The following is a 22,159-nucleotide window of genomic DNA, read 5'->3' on the forward strand; positions in this document are numbered from 1 at the left end:
GAAGGAACTCCAACTCAGTCTTTCGTAAAATTATATAAGATTACGCCACTTGCCCAGACTTACACATTGTTACATATTTGCCCAGTTGAGGCTTGAAATCCTGTTTCTGGTAATAGAGTTCAGCACACTGTGCCACATCTATTGATCTCTTCTCCTCCACGCACATTCTCTATGTGTGCGCAAGACTTCATAGTTTCCATCTGGGCAGTGGAAAAAAGAGAAACATACATAACACACTGATTCAGTATGAAATAAAGTGACCTGACCAATTTTTCTTTTTTAAATATACACTGGTTTGTTAGTATATGCTGTTTGTAATTAACCTTTTTAATTAGCCTTATTTCACATGAGATTAACGGTTGAACTGGTTGAACCTTACCTTAATTTTAGTGGAGCCCACCAATAAAGCCTGTAAATATACCACTGGGTTCACATAACACATGTTGCTCTTTATTCAACATTGCATAACCACACTGTCTAAACAAATCCTGCATATTTCTCCTCCCAATAGCAAAGACCAGTCAGTTGTACCTGACTCGGGAATGTAGAAGTGACACTGAATAGCAATGACCTTCTTCTTTGGAAGTTTTAATCCGATAACTTTGGTCTTCATGTGAAACTTCATGGTCCTCATTTAATAATTAATACTACCTTTAAACAATTAGGACTTTTTTGGGGGGAGACATTGTTTGCCACAACTCACACACATTCAGTATATCTGTCTGACTTGTAGCCGAGTATATTAAAATGCTAACCCAGTTCTGTCCGTCTGTAAATTCCATTTAAAGGGGTAGAAGTGAACCTAATCCTACACATGATGTTGAGGGGTTAAACAAACAGAGTGAGATGTTGTGGTTGGTTGCTCTTGTCTGGCTTTAAATATATTTTTGGAAGACAGTCAAACATTAACTAATAACAGCTGAGTAAACTTTGTTTTTTTTGGATTCTACTCATGCAGCATTGCCTTTATGTTTCTCAGTATTATGACTAACACTAAGGCCCAGTGCTTAATATGGGGATGAGTGTATTTTTCACATTATTATCGTACCTGGTGGTGTATTCTGAAAAAACAACATTTTGCATGCAACGGTCGACATTTTGGTGAGTACTTGATATACCAGCACAGTCAGTCAATGTCTGTTTTTACCCTAATAGTGGCCTATGACCTGTTTACTGAGTAAACATCTGGCTTTGATATGGAGGTTTGTGCTCTAGAACATTCTAGTTAATGCATTCACAGAATACTGGGAACCTGAGCCATACAAGGAATGGGAAGTTGACACAACAATAATTTTCATCTTGATGGTCAAAAGGGATGTAATGATTGGAATCTGTGCCTTTCAAATCTGGTGGTTGAAAAACATGCTTATACCAAGTACTGATCCAAGCTGTGTTCCTCACTGGAAGTAAAAGACTGAAGTCATTTGTTTTAGGCAGCACCAGGTTCAAATTAAAAATGAAGTTTTGAGCACATCTGGATTTCTAATATGCTATTACAAACTGAGCAAGAATTGCTCTATTCACTATTTAAAAAATAAAAACAATGGGACCATACACAAAATTAAACATTAAAGAGGCCAATAAGTATTACACCAAAGATAACTAGAGTGAGTGTAGGAGCAAGAGACAGAGAAGCATCTGAGCCTTTGAGTCGTATTAAGTGGATTTGAAGTGTGTGTACTAATGTGCTTATAGAAGAAATGTTAACCACACAGCTGCTCAGCTAAGTTACACATTACAGACTACAAATTTAAGCTGACATTTACCACAGTCAGCTGACGCCAGAACTCCTGTGAGTCTGAATCCAGCAGATAGTAGAACAGTGCATTGACTAGTAAGGTTCATTTGTTCCTGAGAGATACAACAATGTATCTTGGAGGTCCATGTTATATTGTGCCTTTAAATGGTAACTAGACTGGTTCTTATATAGCACCTTTCTCCTCTGAGCATCCAAAGCACTTTACACAACTTGCTCCATTACTTTTTTAATAGTTTTTTCTTCGCTCTGTGTGCTTTCTAACATTCACGCACATTAATACTTGGGATACATGGTGGACACACGGAGCAGCTTCTCTCTGTCCCGACAAAACAGTGTTCCCGTCCTTGTTATGCGCTTTTTCTTGTTCTTTTTCACAAAAACACTCATACAGTTGTGAGCTCCTGCTCAAAATCAACAAAAGCAAATCCACCAACTTTTCATACGTGGACGAGCTACAAATTACACTAAGGAACTGCGAACTGCTTCAGAGACATTTACCACAGTGGAAATGTCTCAGGCGGTGCAAGAGGAAACAGAAGAGGGGTAAATGCGGAGGCATCCAGAGCAGGCTAGCGGCTAATCCACACAAACCTGCTATTCCCACCATCCTACTGTCCAACATGCGCTCCCTGGACAACAATCTGGATCATGTATGGTTACTTTGGTCCACTTTGAAGTCAGCGAGGGAGTATTGTGTCTTCGTGTTTGTAGAAACATGGCTTAATAATAGCATTCCTGACAGCGTCATTCGAGCAGACAGAGCTCTCATGATGCTGTTCTGGCTTGCAAACACTGTTCACCTCTGCTGGAGCTTATGATCGAGTGCAGACCGTTCTACCTACCGAGGGAATTTTCAGCATTACTGCTTGTTGCTCCAATAACAACAATGGGAGTGAGGCACTGAATGAACTATATCAGCATGTCAGTGAGCAGCAGACGGCCCACCCAGATGCTTTTCTCATCCTAGCGGGTGATTTCAATCATGCAGACCCAATGACTGTGCTTCCCAAACTGCACAAACACATTATGAGGTGAGCCTAAGAACAGCATGGGCAAAGCTGTCACGTGGCATCAGAGAGGCAAAAAGGCAATACTCCAGGAGGATTTCGCAAAGCTTTAGCGACAGCAGAGATACTCGGAGGGTGTGGTAAGGAATACAAACCATCACAGACTACAAGCCCACACTGCAGACCACCATCAGTCCCATCTCTCTACCAGATGAGCTAAACAAATTCTTAGCTACCTTTTAGGCACAGAACTACACCCCCACACAGGAGACTCCACCTTCATCTCTTCCCTCCAACCTGGATCCATTTCAGTTCGCATACTGGTTCAACTGCTTAACCAATGATGCAATTTCAACTGCCCTTCAGTCAGCCCTCACACATCTGGACACTACAGACTCATACGTCACCATTCCCCAGCAACTCATTAACAAACTGGATCTGCTGGGAATCAGCACCTCGTTGTGTAACTGGCTGCTGGATTTCCTGTCAGGAAAACAGCAGACAGTACGGGTCGGCAGCAACACCATCATCACAAGAAAACTGAATACGGGGGCTCCCCAAGGATGTGTGTTGAGGCCCCTTCTTTTCACTCTGCTGACCCACGACTGCACACCATCACACAGCTCCAACCTTTTCATCAAGTTTGCAGATGACACAACTGTGGTTGGTCACATCAGCAACAATAATGAGACCTACTACAGTGAAGTTAACCATCTGGCCTAGTGGTGCAGCAACAACAACCTTTCCCTGAATATGGAGAAGACTAAGGAGATCATCATAGACATCATAGAACTCGCACCCTGCACACCCCACTAACCATCAATGGTGCTGCTGTGGAGAGGGTAAGCAGCACCACGTTCCTGGGTGTGCACATCTCAGAAGATCTCTCCTGGTCAAAGAACACAGCTTCACTGGTCAGGAAATTTCAACAGCGACTCTACTTTCTCAGTAAACTGAGCCTCAATCCCCATTATGAGCACCTTCTACAGAGGCACTGTTGAGAGGATCCTCACCAGCTGTGGTGAGAGTCATACCACACAGGACCCTGCACTGGGTCCTGCCAGAAAAAGCTACGAGTAGTGAGAGCAGCGGAGAGGATCGTGGGTGTTTCTTTTCCCCTTACTCCAGGACATCTACTGCACCTGCCTCACCCAAAAAAGCTCTCTGCATTACAGGTGACTCCACTCATCCATCCAACAGCTTTTTCAGTTTGCTGCCATCGGGAAGGAGACTGAAGAGCCTCCAGGCTAGAACCAGCAGACTGAGAGACAGCTTCATCCACCAGGCTGCCAGGATGCTGAATTCTCATCCTGCTCTGTCCCGCTCGACTCTCACACACACAAACTCAACCAGGGTTGTACTAACGAATAAACTCAACGATCCAGTGTCGACTGAAGCTTAGCCACACAGTTAAGTAGGGAGGCTTTTGGCGATGAAAATCAGCTTACAAAAGCAAAACAAAACTGAACATGCTGGGACATGGGACCATGACAGACATCTTGCCCAAGTATACTTTAACATGCAGAACGGAGTAGCCAGGAAGCAAACCACTGACCTTCCAATTGGTATATGACTCACTCTAGCAAGTGAGACTCTTATGACACATGTTATGCCTGCAGATGAGAGAATATATTCTCTTTCAAAATTTCTTGAATGCCTTATTGCCAGCCCACCCAACCAGGAAACACCAGGTGTCAACCTTGACATAGAGTAGCTTGTATAAAAGGTTCATGTTAAGGATGGTATAAAGTTCTGAAAAAGAGGAAAATTCAAGGGCCAGTTGAGAGATATAATCCCTCCAGCGTGTACTGGGTCTGCCCCGCGGCCTCCTCCTGGTGGGACATGCCCGGAACACCTTGCCTAGGAGGTGCCCAGGAGGCATCCTTATCAGATGCCCGAACTACCTAAACTGGCCTCTTTCAATGTAGAGGAGCAGCGGCTTTACTCTGAGCCCCTCAGAGTACCTGAACTTCGCATCCTATCTCTAAGGGAGAGGCCAGCCACCCTTCGGAGGAAGCTAATTTCCTCCGAAGGGTGGAAATTAGGATGGAAATTTCTGCCACTTGTATCTGCGATCTCGTTCTTTTGGTCACTACCCACAGCTCGTGACCATAGGTGAGGGTAAGGACATAGATCGCTCTGTAAATAGAGAGCTTCGCCTTTACACTCAGCTCTCTCTTCACCACGATAGACCGGTACAGCATCCACATCACTGCAGCCACAGCACCAATCCGTCTGTCGATCTCCCGCTCCCTTCTCACTTGAACATGACCCAGAGGTACTTAAACACCTCCACTTGGGCCAGGAACTCGTCCCTGACTCAGAGTGGGCACTCCACACTTTTTCAGCTGAGAACCATGGCCTCAGATTTGGAGGTGCTGATTTTCATTCCCACTGCTTCACACTCAACTGTAAGCCATTCCAGTGAGGCTGGAGGCCATTGCCTGATGAAGCCAACACAACCACATCATCTGTGAAAAGCATAGATAAGATTCTGAGACTACCCAAGTGGAAGCCTTCCACCGCTTGGCCACGCCTAGAACGAAACCAGGAAACTGCATTGTTCCTCCTGTATCCAAAGTCCAACTATCGGACGGACTCTCCTTTCCAGCACCCTGGCATAGACTTTCCCAGGGAGGCTGAGGAGTGTGATTCCCCTGTAGTTGGAACACACACTCCAGTCCCCCTTCTTAAAGATAGGAACCACTACCCCGGTCTGCCAATCCAGAGGTATCGCCCCTGATCTCCATGCAACTATAACACAGAGAGCCTTCAGGAACTCAGGGCGAACTTCATCCACCTTAGGGCCTTAGGCCCCTGCCACCAAGGAGTTGTTGAACTGCCTCAGTGGCCTCACCCCTGGAGATAGATGAGTTCTCCCCCCATCCCCTGCTTGCTCCATGGAGGACATACCAGTGCAATTAAGGTCTTTAAACTATTCCTTTCACAGCCAACAATGTCGGGTGTATCTCTTTGAGGCAGTCTTTTTCCATGGCCTCTCTGAACTCCTGCCACACCTGAGTTTTTGATTCAACCTCAGCTGTGCTCCGCTTGGCCGGTTGGTACCTATTGGCTGCCTCCAAGGTCCCATAGGCTAGCTCAATAGGATTCCTTCACCTCTGGTGTCCACCATTTGGTTCAGGGGTGACACCAACCCCAGGCACCAACCACCTCTGGTGTCCACCATATGGTTCAGGGTTTACCACCACCTCAGGCACCAACCACATTGTGCTACGTCTGTCCAACATCCTCCCCCGCCACCACGTCAGGTGGCAGGATGGTGATGGACTGTGCTGTCAACTGAGGTGGTAATCAGTTGACAGCTCAGCGCCCCTCTTCACCCGAGTGTTCAGAACATATGGCTGCAGATGTGATGATACAATTACACACACTGGTGCCACCCGAACTTATGGATACCCTTATGTTCGAACATGGTGTTTGTTATAGAAAAACTGTGGTTTGCATAGAAGTCCAGTAAGAGAAGAGGTTTAGATCTACCAGGCCATTCCTCCCAGTCACGCCCCTGCAAGTCTCACTGTCATTACCCACATGACCATTGAAATCTCCCAGTAGGACAACAGAGTCCCCAGGTTGAGCAACCTCAAGCACCCCACCCAGGGACTCCAAGAAGGCTGGGTACTGTGAACTGTCATTCGGCGCATAAGCGCAGATGACAGTCAGAGCCCATTCCACGTCCCGAGCAGGGAAAAGACCCTCTCGCCTACCGGGTGAAACCCCAACGTACAGACAGCAAGCTGAGGAGATACTAAGATACCCACCCCGGTCCGCTGCCTCTCACCAAGGCCAACTCTCCAGGAGACTGGTTCCAGTGTCCAACCCATGCGTTGAGGTGAGGTGAGACTATATTTAGCCGGTATCTCTCAACCTCAGGCAGGGTGAACTATTCCCTCGATCTTCTGCTCATAGGGATTTTTTTGTCTGGTCTCTCACCCATGACCAAAAGACCCCGGACACACAAACCCCTCCACCACGTTAAGGTAGCAATTCAAATTTGTTTTTACATTCCAGAAAAAAACTAATTTCTCATTTGATTCTGTCTTGCCACTTCCTGTCATTGCAACCCTGTTCTCCACCACCTAAGAATGTCTGTCTTACTACCACTACGTGAGAAGCTTCCATGTTAAATATAGTGGTGTGAAAAAGTGTTTGCCCCCTTTTTTGTATGTTTATCGCACTAAATGTTTTTGATAAAATCAATTTAAATATTAGACAAAGATAACACGAGTAAACACAAAATGCAGTTTCTAAATGAAGGTATTTATTATTAAAGGGGGAAAAAAATCCAAACCTGCATGTGAAGTAGTGACATGCTGGCTCCTTTTGCTGTGCTTCTGGTCTCCCTTGATACTCACCTTGTGTTTCTTCTTGCATTCTTGTATTGCTCTTGCAGTTTTTCACTTGAAAACCTCACTTGGAACATGTCTGTTTGGAACGTCACTTACATGTAGCCTTTGGATGCCTCCTTTAACTCAGCTACCTGCTGCAGCAAGAACATTCACTTGCCTGTTCATAACCTGCCTACCCACTCTCCACCTGTCAGCTGTCTGGAACTCTCTTGCTGACTGTGTACTTTCTCCATGCTCAGCTGACCTCTCATTAAGTAAGACAAAATCAGGTTAATCTACAACTAAACACTACAATACCTACCTGTTGGATGTTTGCTAAATTAAACTCTCTTCTCAGGCAGAGCCATTGTGATTCCTTCTGAGCTGAGGTAAATTGTAACTCCCAGTTACCTGTTTGCTGAGAATTCTTAATTTTTCAGTAGAACTTTGCTCCAAATCTATTCTTTGGGTCCTGCCAGAACCAAACCATAACAATATTTAATTAGCAGGGGAAATTCTCAAGTGTGCAGGGCTATACTCCTTGCTCGGATCTATCTACTTAGATTTTTTCCTTATTTTTGCTATGTTTTTGCAAATTTTCTATACTTTTAACATTATCAAATTATTTTTAATATTAGACAAGAAATAAATAAATTAGCTGTTTTCGAGCATGATTGCATTATTAAGGGAAAATGGCTATCCAAACCTACCTGGCCCAATGTATGAAAGTAATTGCCCTGTAAAAATGGTAATTTGTTGCGCACCCTTTGGTAACGAATGGCGAGAATGCCAACGAAGCATTGGTAATAACTGGCAATGATTTTTGTTTTTTTACATGGCTGTGGAGAAAATTTGACCCACTCTTATTGTTTTGTCTTTTTGGTTAATTTGACCACATTCAAGGATTTTTGACTGTTAACTGTCATGACACCAAGTTTGCGATGACTCACTGGCAGGACGCAGACCAATCAGAGTTTACAGAGTTTATTAAACAAGTTTGGAATCAAGGTAGAAAAAAATGAGTAGATTGAATGGAGGCTAGCGAGCAGGGCTGAGGCAGGCTGGATCACAGGGACTCACTACACAAACACAGTAGCTTGGAAGGCCTCCTTTACGCTAAGCAGCCTGCACAGAAGCACAAAGAAATAATCCAGGAAAGACCAAACATGAAATTGACAGCAAAGCTACTGAACCTGAGATGTTTCCACAGGTGAAGCAATGACCTGGTGGCAACTGAGGAAAACCTTCAGCCTTAAGCAGACTAAAGAATTCATAGATTACACATGAGCAAGGTGAGTAAATCGGCCTAATCAGTAAATCAAGTTTTCTCTTTTTGCACTTTTCATGCAAATAAAGCAAAATGGTACCGCTAAGGGAGAACACAGCCACCCTACAGAGGAAGCTCAAATCCGCTGTTTGTATCTGCGATCTCCTGCTTTCCATCACCAACCAAAGCTCGTGACAATAGGTGAACATGGTACATCTGAAACGTTATCGTTGTTTACAAAATACTTGTGTTATCACTCACAGTGTAACGTCTTGGCACTCTCCTGTGGATGCTGGAGAGTCTGGATGTTTTTTGTAGTGAGTTTCTCATCCAAGGTTGACAGATCACGTGTGCCTTGTCCTCCACCTGTATTCTTCTTTTTCTTGTAGTCTGTTAGTATTTTTCACTTTATCAACTTTGATTCCAAACTGACACGTGTTGAAATGATATTCACGTCCACATCACTTTGTATTTATTTATTTAGACTGTCATTTTTGGAAAGCTGTGCCTCTTCTGGCTTCCTCCTTGGGCCTCAGACACAGACTACAGTCAGACTTTAACATTATCTTTTGCTGTCGAGGTGCAGGCTTCTGTCTTTTTCTGTCTCCACCGGGAGGTAAATGTATCTCCTTATACAGAGAAACTGGGGTCGGGCAGTATGCAGATAATATGGAAACTGTTTGCACAAGACTGTTGCCTCAGAATAACTCCGATTTACTAACATTATTACTAACTTGCGTGTGGTGGTGAACAAGATAGGCCGTACACACGTTTCATAAATCTGACTGTGGTTTTGCAAACTAATTTTTTCACAGGGTAAGTTTGATAAAACTTGGCTGAAACTGGATCAAACAGTAGGATTGAAAGCAGACATGCGAGTTATTCAAAAGAATTAAGGTGTTGCAATGCCCTGTCAAAGGCAATGACTCAGCCTGACTGAAATGCTCAAAAACCATAATAAACTGAAACAATGTCTCAAACAAGAGGGAGGAAGTTTTTTCCATAAGAGCTCAGGATTGTGGAGTCACGATTGCAATGCAAGCCCACATTTATAAAGAAACAGACATAGAGGTTACTTTGCGGTTTGAAATGAACAATGGTGAGTTGCTCAGTTCTAAAATGAAACAGTCATGCATAAAACTGGAGAAAAGCCCCTTTGGGAATGTGGTGAGATTTTTGTCCTTTCCAGCTTGGAAGCAGCAACAAGGAGATGAGATTGTGCAGCCAACAATGCATGTCTTGGATAAAAGTTAGAGGAAGAAGCAAAAACATCACTTTCAATCACATTTTGAAAAATCTGTTGTGTGACCGCAGCGGTTTTACTGGTATGCCACCATTACAGCAGATTTAACCGTTAAGGTTACATGTTATATGGGTGTTGCTGTGTTACAGAGCTTAGATGTGGGCGTTATCTTGACTGTAGCTTGTGGCAGCATAGATAGAACGACAGAAAATATTTAGATGTGTTTGTTTGTTTCTTTTTTAAACAGTTTATGAACTATGACAGTGTGATCCTGACCGTTACGCTTCTGGCACACATCAAACTGTTGCATGGTTAGAGGCTGCATCGCTAATGCAAAAACGTCTTTATGTTTTCAGAAACCAGCTTATGAAATGCAACAGTGTGATTGTGAATGGGTACACAGACATTAGAACATTATTTAAATTGTATTTATATAGCACCAAATCATATCAACAGGGCACTTTCTGCTGTAAGGTAAAGACCCCACAATAATACAGACAGACAGCAAGCCCTTGGCAACAGTGGGAAGGAAAACTCCCTTTTGACAGGAAGAAATCTCTGGCAGAACCAGACTGGCTGGAGGAAGACGAGACAAAAAAGAGAGCAGCAGATTAAGAAGAGAGATTAATAATAAGTAATGAGTAAATGCAGAGTACCCACATATTGAGTAAAAAAAGTTCCCACTTCTTTAAAGCATAGTCACAACTGGATCACTGGAATACTCTGGAAGAGTATGGAAAGTATAAACATTTCATATTTAGTCGATGTAACATGGTAAAAACAGTGAAAGCGTCGATCTGCAGCTTAGTGCAGCCGCTACGCACGAAGCTGCGGGGGAGAGGAAGGAGGAGGAGGAGACAGCGATTGCTCTATTTCTGACGTCAGAATCTTGCCGCAGAGATAAGCCGCGAGGCTTAATATTAACTACAATGTTCCTTCTTTCAAAAAGAGCGACAGCGCGCCAAGGGATTGTCGAGCTGATGAACAGAGACGCTTTGCGAGACGCATTCCAAACACTTTTCTCGTTCTGCGCACCGACTCTGGCGCAGTGCACGAAACAGAGCCCAAACTATGAGCTGAGCAGATAAGAGCTGTGGTGGAGGAATTGGCCAGCGGTCGTGTAAACGCACAAACGGAAGATGGGAACGGCGGGCGAGGATCTGCTCGTGACACTCCAGATACTACCCGGTTTCTTTTCCAACTGCCTCTTCCTTGCCCTGTACGACTCGGTGGTTCTGCTGAAGCGCGTCGTTTCGCTGCTCAGCTCTCGGTCCGCCGGCTGCGGAGAGTGGCGCCGCATGCTGACCTCGGCGGGACTGCGCTCCATCTGGAACAGCTTCCTCCTGGACGCCTACAAGCAGGTAAACTTTTTATTTGGGTAGGGTCTAAGTGCTTCGAGTGCCTCGATGCAGTGACGTCATTCAAGTGCACTCCAAAGTGGTGTAAAAGACAGGAAGTGTTTCTTAGCGTCTGCTCGCTCACCTGCCTACACGGCCGTGTGCACGAACGTTTGCGGCACGCCCTCGGAAAACTTGGTTTTTCATTGTCTTCGCGCAGATGGAGCAGAACTTGTTTTTCGCGTTTGGAGCTGTGCGTGTGTGTGCGTGCGCGCGGAACAATACAGTTTACACAAAGGGCTGGCCAGAACGAGAAGCGTTACAGAATCGCGTGACCAAATAGTTAATGTTTTATCACTACAATACTGTGTAACACGAGTATTATCAGAGCAAATACAGGTTATCACGTTAATCGCGTTGGATAGAAACTGGTTGCAGTTCATGTGGAGGTGCAGCAGATGGCCCCCGTCCTCACAGCTGTGTAACTTTCTGCTGTCAGGAGGCTGCTGCTACAAATTCGCTGCTAATGTTTCAAAAAGCTGATTTTGTTACGTCCTGGTGATACTGTGGCGTTTATACTACAGAGATATGTGGATACATCACAACCTGCAAAATGAAACAACATCTGTCGTTCAGCTGCTCTGATCAGACAAAATTACCAGAAGACAAATATTTTACCCACAAATTGTGTTTTTGTTTTGTTTTGTTGTTTGTTTGTTTTTTGGGGGGGACTCCATAGTGCCCAGTGTCTCACCAGTGCCTCCTGTGGAACGAGAAACCGCAGAGTGGGAGTCTTTGATTATATAAGAAGTTCTCTGCATATTAATTTATATTACAGTTATTAATAAGCTCACACTATAACAACAGCTCTTGTCTAAAACTGGTTTAGCAAAAAAGTTCTGCTGGAAAATCATTAGTTACTGTATTAACTATTCGTATATGTCTATATGTCTATACACAAGTGTGTGTGTGTGTGATAGCCGGACTATAGTGTGTGTCCCTTGGCTTTGTGCCTTGGACCCACTCTTTTAGCACAACAGCCTGGGCCTGTGGGTATGTAGGGGCCCCTTCTCATGTTAGCACACATCAAAAAAACGTTGTATCTGAAATGAACTGTGCACTTTTCAAAGTGTACAACTTATTGTGCTATTGTAATGTAAAGTATGACAGAGGCTTAGCGAGGACCCAGGTTCCTCTATGCGTCCACTGTGCTATTAGTTAAAAAAGAAGCCACTGACAAATCTCTGGGGATTAACATGTTCTGTTAAGCCTCCGCACAGCTGTGGCACATCCAGGTACCACGGCTGTGTGCAGTTTTCCTTTCAGGCCTTCGTTTACGATTACGCAGTCTACGCCTGACTGGCATCTGTCAGCGTTTCTGTGAACTGTAAAATGTTCAGGAATCTCCTTTAAATCTTACGAATAAGGAATTAATAAAACGTACATGTGGATACTGCACAGCACGACAGCTCCAGCCTGAACGTCATGATTGAGGAGTTCCTATTGGCAGTATTCATTCTGGGAAATATGTCACAAGAGATTAACTTTGGGTCTGTCTCCGTACCCACATTTTCCATCTTGTAACTGCCAAAGGCCCACTATAAGACCTCGAAGCCTGTTTTACCTCCATGCAGTTCTTGGCAGATATGCCGCATGGTTCGTTCCTGCAGTAAAGACAAAAAAAGTACTTTTCCTGTGCCAAAGCAAGAACCCAGTACGTAAACATCACAGTCTGTCTATCTGTCTGCCTACATGTTTCTTTCAATGTTATTACGTAAAAACTGACAGGCCAAACTTGGAGAGAATGTGGTGTGCAGCACGCAGGGATCGGGGTCGGCATAGTGCACGTGGTCCAAGGAGCTCTTCAGAGAAGCTTCCTCGGATGAGAGGTGAAACGTCTTCAAGCAACTTAAAAAAGTCCACATATGTATTTTAGCTTGATGACAGTATAACAAACTGGGCTGCACGATTTTGCATAAAATGAGAATCACGATTTTTTGGCTTAGAATTGAGATCACGATTCTCTCACGATTTTCTTTTCCAGTATAAATATTTATTGCGCTTATTAACTGCACATCAACTTCGTAACAGTTGAGACTGAACATAAAAACAATTCCGTCTCCACCGTTGCTCGACGCTGCGTGTATAGAGCAGGTAGTGCAACAATAGAAAAATAGTTGCGGGACGGCACTGTGTAGCGTTTGTCTAGGGTGTTGATCATTTTCCTAAATCCCTCGTTTTGCACAGTGTTGATGGAGCCATATCTTTGGTCAGGTGATAAGTAATAGCCTCCGTAGTTTCTTTGTGCCTGCGGGAGGTCGACGGGTATAGGGAAGCGCTGTATAAGGTTCCCGTTATTGATGTTTGGGTGGTTGACGGGGACTGATTTTCTCCTGTCACTTTCTTGGCCTTTACAGCTTCGTCATCTCTCACGTGCTCTCCGTTGTTTTTTTCCTGCTAATTTTAGCAGCCAGCTTCTGTATCACGTGGTATAAGGCTCCGCCCTTGTCATTTGTTGAGCAGGAAGAGTGAGCGCTTGTTTTCATGCAGATTACGTCCCGGATCAAAATGCGGTACAATCGTCACCTTTAATTATTAAGTAACGCGTTACCTTAACTACGTTATTATTGTGGTAACGAGCACAGTAACTAGTTATTATGCCAAAATCAGGAACGCGTTAACTGTTACTGGGATTTAGATAGGCTCGTTACTCGTTACTTCGTGTGGTGGCATCACGGAGCTTCCACAGATTCAGTAACATTAGCAAGTGGTGGAGGCAGCAGGTGGATGAGGGAAAGGGGAGGCAGAAGGAGGAGAGACCCGAGGCGTCCTTACTGGATCATCAGAGCTGAACAGGTGATGGAGAAACAGGTTTACCTTTTAGGTGACATGGATGAGTTGAAGTTATGAACTGCTTCTGAGAGACAAATAACACCAGGATCCTTTTCTAAGTAGCTGACAGCTGGTAACTGTGCAGGGGCGGGTCTAGCAAAGTTTTGCCAGGGGGGCATGTAGGGCATTAACAGGGAGAGGGGGGCACAAAGAAATACTTTTCTTTCTTATTCTCATTTAAAATGTCTCACTTTTAATAAATAATTATCTGAATCTTACAACAAACGATTGATAGATTGATGCATATACACCATCAGAACAGTGAACATCACTGTCACAACAGTGTTTATTTTCATTCAAAGGCTTTATGGTTTTTCCTATAATGGTGGGCCGGTCTCTAGTCAAAATGCCCGGGACGATTTTCTGTCCCAGTCCAGCCCTGTATGCAGCTCACCTGCAGTCTGCTGTTACCTACATCTTCCTATTCAGAAGGCAGAATTTCCGAGTTCTGAGTACAATCAAAGCACCACGACTGCAGTTTTTGTGTTGGATGTAAAAGGCGCACATGACGCTGTGACATAGGCTAGAATCATGGCAGCGGTCAACGACGGTCCAGGCGTGGGACTTCTCTCGTGGAAATATGCACATTATCTTTTCCTTTCCCTAGTAACTAGTTACTTTGAAAGTAACGAGTAACTTGAAGTAACTGAGTTACTTTTGATAGAAGTAACTAGTAATGTAACTAAGTTACTAATTTTAACACTGGACATACTGGATTCATTTTGAGAAAAGTGTTCTGTGTAATACATTACTTTTTTTGAGTTACAACCCCAACACTGGTCACAACAAAGTGGGGAAATGAGCTCACAGCAGGCGATTAATCTGCACGAATGTTGATTTGCTACTGACAGATGGGAGGAACTCTCAAAGCAAAGCCAATGAGAATCAATAAGCAATATCAATAATGGAATTGGAATCACCAAATTCCTATTTTAATTTTCTTTGTTCACTTACTCAGCAGTTTTAAAGTGTTTATTTATTCATCTTTCTTTATCCATCCATCCATCTTCATCCGCTTACCTGGGGCCGGGTCACGGGGGCAGCAGCCTAAGCAAAGAGGCCCAGACCTCCCTCTCCCCAGCCACCTCCTCCAGCTTATCCGGGGGAACACCAAGGCGAGAGATATAATCTCTCCAGCGTGTCCTGGGTCTGCCCCGGGGCCTCCTCCCAGTGGGACATGCCTGGAACACCTCAGCTGGCTCCTTTCTATGTGGAGCAGCAGCGGCTCTACTCTGAGCCCCTCCCGGATGGCCGAACTTCTCTCTAAGGGAGAGGCCAGCCACCCTTCGGAGGAAGCTCATTTCTGCCGCTTGTATTTGCGATCTCGTTCTTTCGGTCACTACCCACAGCTCGTGGCCATAGGTGAGGGTCGACCGGTAAATTGAGAGCTTCACTTTTACACTCAGCTCTCTCTTCACCACAGCAGAGGTGCAGCGTCCACATCACTGCAGCCGCTGCACCAATCCGTCTGTCAATCTCCGGCTCCCTTCTCCCATCACTCGCGAACAAGACCCCGAGATACTTAAACTCCTCCACTTGGGCCGGGAACTCGTACCGGGCACTCCGCATTTTTCTTTATTTGTGTATATTAGCTTATTTAGTTGTATTTACTCAAAATTACTTCTGTAATTTTCTTTCTTACAGGCCAGTGGGTGCAAAGTTGACTCTTTGACTTGTTTTAAATCACAGCCTCCTATTTTCAATACCAATGCAGAAATGCCTAATCATAGGCAGATATATATATATATATGTATATATGTATATGTATGTGGGTGTGTGTGTGTGTGTTGTAGACATAATTATAACATACTGTCAAATCTAAATCAACCCCATACTGAAATTCCAGCACAATGCCAGATGCTTTGCAATAGCAACAGTTAAACTACACCAGGCCCAATATGCCAAAACAGCAGAAATGCAAATCCCAGTTCTCCTTCTTCTTCATGTGCACACAGTCTACATTAAGTGTTTGTCTCTATTTTACCTCTTTAGGTGAAACTTGGCTGTGAGGCACCCAATTCCAAAGTGGTGAAGGTACCTGATGGCCCTCGGTGGAGCAGCACCATCAGAATCCAAAATGGGGGTGAGTGCAGACTTCTGGATTTTGAGTCATCAGATCGCCCCCTGGTGGTCAACTTTGGCTCAGCCACCTGACCCCCCTTCATCAGCCACCTGCCGGCTTTCCGGCAGTTAGTGGAAGACTTCAGCGATGTGGCTGATTTCCTGTTAGTGTACATTGATGAGGCTCATCCATCTGATGGCTGGGTGGCCCCTCCCATGGGTTCTTGCTCCTTCAGTTTCCGGAAACACCAGAACCTGGAGGAAAGGATGGGAGCGGCACGTCAACTCACTGAGCACTTTTCTTTGCCGCCGCAGTGTCAACTAGTTGCTGACTGCATGGACAATAATGCTAATGTGGCTTACGGTGTGTCCAACGAACGGGTGTGTATAGTGCAACAAAAAAAGATTGCTTACCTGGGGGGCAAAGGGCCATTTTTTTACAATCTGAAGGATGTGCGCCAGTGGCTGGAACAGAGTTATGGTAGACGGTAGGAGGATTAAAAGTGCCTTTTTAAAATTTTGAAAACAGAGATTATTTGGTTTTGTAAGAATGTGTTGTGATGGTATTCTTTACCATAAAGCTGTAACGAAGGGTCCCTTTTACCAAAAAAGGGGGGGAAAGGGCAAAGGCAAGAGACAACTCAACCAGCATCTTAATCAAGTCAACCTCACCCTCCTCACCTCAAGCCTTACCTCCTGAACTAAAGTCAAGTCTTTTCCATACAAATATTGTGCATAAACGTGCGTATTTATTTCAGATTTTGTCCGAATTACTTACTGTCAGCAGATCAGACATGCGACCCTCCCGTCCCCAGACAGCTGACAAGAGCAGTGAAACAACAACAGCAGTAGCTGGGATGACGTTATTCCAGCTACACACAGAGAGGAAAGATGCTGAGTTTTAGTATTTCTTAGTTTGGTAAAAATGTTATTACATCTCACCTGATGAATGTGTTATTGAGACTGAATCTCTAGAAGACTGTGAGTCAACTGCTTTGAAAACCTTGAGATAACAGCCACATTAAATCTAGTAAATCTAATTTGATAATGAGCACTGAACGCAATCCAAAATATGACGTGTAGGCACAGTGAATAAGTACATACACAGATTATTGTTCAAAGCATCGGATCACGACTGCACATGTACTTTGCATGTAGACACAGACTGAAGTGAGCCTTGTAAAAATCACATTTAAAGTTGATTTGCATGGTTTGCAAAGGAAGAAGCACTTTTGTTGACTTTATGACCAGATCTTTTTCCAGGAGGTTCCGTGGGCTGGACTGCATGGAAAACTCTAGGCAGACGCTCAGGGGGATGATGGGTATTACCAAGTGCAAAATTTATTGTCAGTAAGTGAAGCGTGTATCTTTCCGAATGTTGTGTACTGAATGTTCGATGGTTTGGCCAAGTCTTGTAAAGTGATGGTTTGGTTAAACTCTTATGCCACGAGTAAACTGCTGTGGGTTAAGGTTAGGTTGCATCTAGCTACATGCTCAACATTCACAATTTCACATGTAACTGGAAGTCATTACCTTTCAAACCAAGTCTTTGCTTTTGGCTCTTTGTTATAAGATATCCATTTAGATATGTAATAAAGATGAACAGTTCAATAAAGCGGTACTAGTAAACCTAACCCTAGCCCCATACTTCTCATTGGTGGCTCTGTGGATGTTAATAGACCTGCTGTTGCATCTATGTCACTTCCTTTAAACACTCTGAGAAAAGGCTTAAAAGGGTGATCAACTTTTGGTTGAGCATTTCATTTGAAGTTAAATAAATAACTGGCAGTATTAATGGAAATGCATCAGACTTTGAGCACATTACAAACGTGGATAAAATGACTGTTATCCAGCTATTACTCTGACAACAGGGGAGATGCACTGGGAGCCTTTAGCTGTGTGTGCCTATAAACAAATCAGTCACCTAAGCTTTGTTCATGAACTATCAAGTGATCCGCACCTTCGGTCAAAAGTACACCCCCTAACTAACAGAAGAGCTCTGTTTTTGTTTTTTAATTAATATCTTTTCAAATATTCATTGATAAAATACAATTTCTTCACATTAGCACAAATGTTTTGTTTTAGAGTCAGATCTCTCCTGCATACAGCTCTCTCTCTCATGTCTTGTGAAGAATTCATTTCATGAAGATTTCATTTGTAAATGCATATTTAACAGCTAAATGTAGATGTAATTTCAGATTTAAATTCATATTTCTCAAAATATGAACAGTGGAAGTTCAGTAGCTGTTCGGGTGATTCTTTTCAAATGAAAGCTCCTTCGAACAGATGCTTTGTTCTGGTCACAGTGACAAAGGTGTGCAAATGAAAACCTTTGACGAAAGAGTCCACAGCTCAGTCTCTGGTTGGATAGAGAGCAGCACCTGGTCAACGTGACGCAGATCCAAAGCATCTGTTTTCATTGTCACTTTGCTAATGTCTCAATGACTGATATCAATAGCTCTATTTTCCATTCTCTTTACTGTACTTTGCCATTATTTGAAGCGTAATGTATATTTTTATATGTCGAAGGAAAAATAAGTGGAAAATAAACATGAATGTGTTTGTGTGGAATTCTTTTATATGTTGTCTCTGCACCCAGTGCACAAAAAAGTCCTTTGCTTCAGCATTTCAAATAAACAGTATAATGTGTTTACTGCAAAACTTCAAAAAATAGAGTAGTTTACATCCAGGGATCGAAGATGCATCCATCACTTTCCTCTTATCCTCGTCAGGGTCGGGGGGTGGGGAGCATGTCCCAGGCAGGCTGCACCCTGGACGGGTCGCCAGTCTGTCCCAGGGGTGGATCGAAATTCTCCTTTTCCAGAAATCCAGAAAGGACATTTTATAATGTTTTATTTACTTTCAGTGGGACTTTTTTTTACTCTCCAAAAATAAATATGAATTATGAACTCGTACTGTGAAGCTGGCCATGCAGATAAATAACTGCAGGAGCCATTTAAAAAGTCCAAACACCAAGAAAGTTGTTAGACAGAGGGGATTTTTTTCAAACTTCTATTTCCTAATTTATTGAGGAATCTTAGCAAACGTATTAACTAAAACTAAAAAGTAGATGTGTGATATGTTGGTAACATGCAGCAGGTTTTCAAAATGAGGTGAAATCTTGCGGACACTCACCTGATCTACTAAAGCACAATCTTGAGAAGTCATTGATCCACGTTCTTCAAAACACTGTGTGCAAATCAACCTCTAATATTCTCTTCTGATGATAATGAGTCCCTCTCAACATCAAAAGTACAGCTTCATTTGTACAGCTGTCGTCAGCAGCCTAAAGTAATAATTATAAGAAATGCTTTCATATAACAGCTGCTCCACCACATACTGCAGTTCTGGTTTTGTAGGTCAGGTACAACACTGACACCATGAGGTCAAGTGGGGTCATGTACAAACCTGGTTGTTTTATTTTTGTTTGATAAGAACATTTTCTTAATCTTTGTCATTTCACCATCTGACAGAAGTTTATTTCTTATAAAGGATGTTTTACACCTATAGATGAGCACAGCCAGGTGTCAAGAATTAGGAGTTTGGTTGTTTCTGCTCTTGATTCACTTAAAGCTTGTGTGGTGAACATACAAACCTGACAAGCACACATTGTTTGGGCCTTTTAAGAATGTTGTTAGCATGTTTGGATAAATGTCAAAGACTTCAAAGACCGGGCTCTAGGCGTCAAGGTCAAGGTCAAGGTTCTTTATTTGTCACATGCATAGTTATACAAGTATAACACACAGTGAAATGTAGCCTGACACGCTCCTCGACATGTGCAAAAAAATTGGGGGGGTGTAGAGGAAAAACATTATATATATATATATATATATATATATAGATATAGATATGTATATATACATATAGTATATACGTTGGGTGAATGTGCAGTAGTAGCAGCAAGCAGGTGAATTCTGTACATTAATATGAATAGATATCTGACTATTTTACAGGATAGACAATATAAACATATTTAAAATTAAAGGAATTGAAATGTACATTGTGCCTTGGTTTAGTGTCTGGAAGAGTCCTGTCTCAGTCAATTATAGATGATGTGAGAGGGCGGGTGTGTGTGTTTAGGGCACGGATGGCTTGGGGATAGAAGCTCCTCTTGAGTCTCTCTGTCCTTGCCCGGAAGATGCGGAACCTTCTACCAGATTGCAGAAGTTGGAACAGTTTGTAACAGCTGTTGGAACAGCGTGTGACAAAAGCTGCAGTCAAGACTAACTGCTTACAGTGAGCTTCTGTGTGTACACTCACATCTATTAAAGCACATCCTGGTTGAATCAAATATTAATGATCCTGTTTGTTCAGCTTCACTTATTCAGTATTATTTAGTAGCATCTCCTTATTTTCTTTTCTCATTTCATTGTATCTATAGTGACCCAAATATTCTGACGAAGCTTACATATAATGTCATAGAAGTCCAAATGAATATATACTGATTATATACAGGACATATTGTGTTTATATATTGGACACATTTATGGGCACACTGCTAAAAGAATGTGGTTGTATACGACTCATAGTTTTAGATTAAGATTCAGGCTTTCATGGTCCCGGGTCTTCTCTTGTTTTCTTGCTTTTTCTCCCTCATGTCTGTGTTGTTGCACACGTGTTTGTTTACAAACGTTCCCACATCCTTATTAGTTACCCACCTGTCAAAAATCAGCTGATTAACTCACCTGCTCCTCATTGGGTCGTTGTGGCAGCTATTTCTATTGGTATTCTATTGAACACGACACAAAGCCATCTTTGACAGGCACGTTAGAAGCATCTCAACCTACTGTGGTTTTGTACAATCCATCAAATCCACCAAGTTTTTATCAGAAGCGATTTTGGTTGAAAAATGATGTCCTGGTTCAGCCAAAGAGGATAGATAACGTTTGTTGTACCAACTCTTTGTAGCTCGATCAAGTCTTAAGGACTGGCTCTGGCAGTGATTCTCCGTGGATTGTTTCCTCCAGCATGGTGGTAAATTGCCTCCTCTTGTTTGATGTTTGCCTTCATATGTTCTGCTTGGTTTTCATCTGGTCTCTGGTTGACTATAGAACTTACCTGCCTTGTCCCATGGCAGTTCTGTTCACTGCTAGACCCAGTCCTTGTTGTTCTTGCAGCTATCCACCTCACTCCAGTAGATACTACGCTTTGGATAAGCAGTAGAGAGTGAGCACTGACAGTCCTCTCCCTCTCAAGTACCCTCCCTGGACCTCAACCTCAGACTCTTCATTTATAGTAACGGAAGCTGATGAAGGCCTCAAGTATAGCAATGATTTAGAAATACCTTAGCTTTCTCTTATAATGAAGAATGCATTTCTTAAAAATATGACTGTTAGCATGTTGTATTTCCATAAAAGCAGAGGTTAAAGTGGACCGGCACAATCTGGAACAGCCTTCCAACACATTCAGGTAATGAGCAATTAAATCTGATAGGCAGGTGAATGCATACTACTATTGAATTAATTTTTCATGTGCTGCAGCTTAGCAGCCCTTCCAGTGATAGCACTGAGATACATCCTCTGTAAATAAGAAAGTAATGACATCCCACAGCTAGCTTACACGTCCAATGCACCCTTTGTTCTTCCCCCTGAGGTGCAGATATAAATAAATTTGAAGTCGGAGTATTTCAGCATTTAGCTAGTACTACAAAATAAGAGCAAACATAAGCAGAGTAACATTTTTTTAGAGCGTCAGGTAATTTCAAATGTAACTTTTCAAACATCTCAACAAATGCAGCCAGTTTGGCACAAAAAGTATCTGTTAGCCAATGTTTAATGCTGCTCGAAAAAAAAGTGCAACAGTGAGAGATGAAGAAAGACAGGACAGGACATTTACTGCAAGCTAAAGTGGTTAGTTTGCATTACTGTGGTGAAATGCACAGCGATGTACTGTGATGGGACTGGAGCAGGAGCAGGCTGTGGCGTTCATGGTCAATATTAAGTTACATCACGGATAACAGAAATCAATTTATACTTAAGGTAAAGACCAAGATGATCCAAATGTTACCTCTGGTAGTACCTTTATGCTCTCGGAAATCAGTCATAAACTCATGTAACATGTGGTTACATCTTGTTCAATTCACTTGCTTGAATCCACAAAGAGCAGTGAGATGGGAGTAACAGAAAACTGATCACAGCGTGAACACAAAACTCTGCTTAATCTCACAAAGAAGTTGTTAGGACTTAATAAATGTGACGGGTTTTGCCCCCATGCTGCACTGCATACCCAATGTTAAGGTTAAACAGGT

The 22,159-nt window shown here is 43.0% G+C and overlaps 1 protein-coding gene across 1 annotated transcript; it reads left to right on the plus strand.

Annotated features, from left to right (window-relative positions):
- The first annotated feature begins 10,538 nt into the window (after window positions 1-10,538).
- On the plus strand, window positions 10,539-18,477 carry dio2 (iodothyronine deiodinase 2). The gene is made up of 2 exons (XM_085342698.1): window positions 10,539-10,983; window positions 15,844-18,477. The coding sequence occupies exons 1-2, from the start codon at window positions 10,762-10,764 to the stop codon at window positions 16,402-16,404; spliced, it is 783 nt and encodes a 260-aa protein (XP_085198824.1). The 5' UTR covers window positions 10,539-10,761; the 3' UTR covers window positions 16,405-18,477.
- The last annotated feature ends 3,682 nt before the right edge of the window (window positions 18,478-22,159 follow it).

The sequence above is a fragment of the Diplotaxodon limnothrissa genome, linkage group LG19 (genome assembly GCF_057381915.1).
Source record: "Diplotaxodon limnothrissa isolate DT_005_m linkage group LG19, D_limnothrissa_male_GT1.1, whole genome shotgun sequence".
NCBI classification, from domain to species: domain Eukaryota; kingdom Metazoa; phylum Chordata; class Actinopteri; order Cichliformes; family Cichlidae; genus Diplotaxodon; species Diplotaxodon limnothrissa.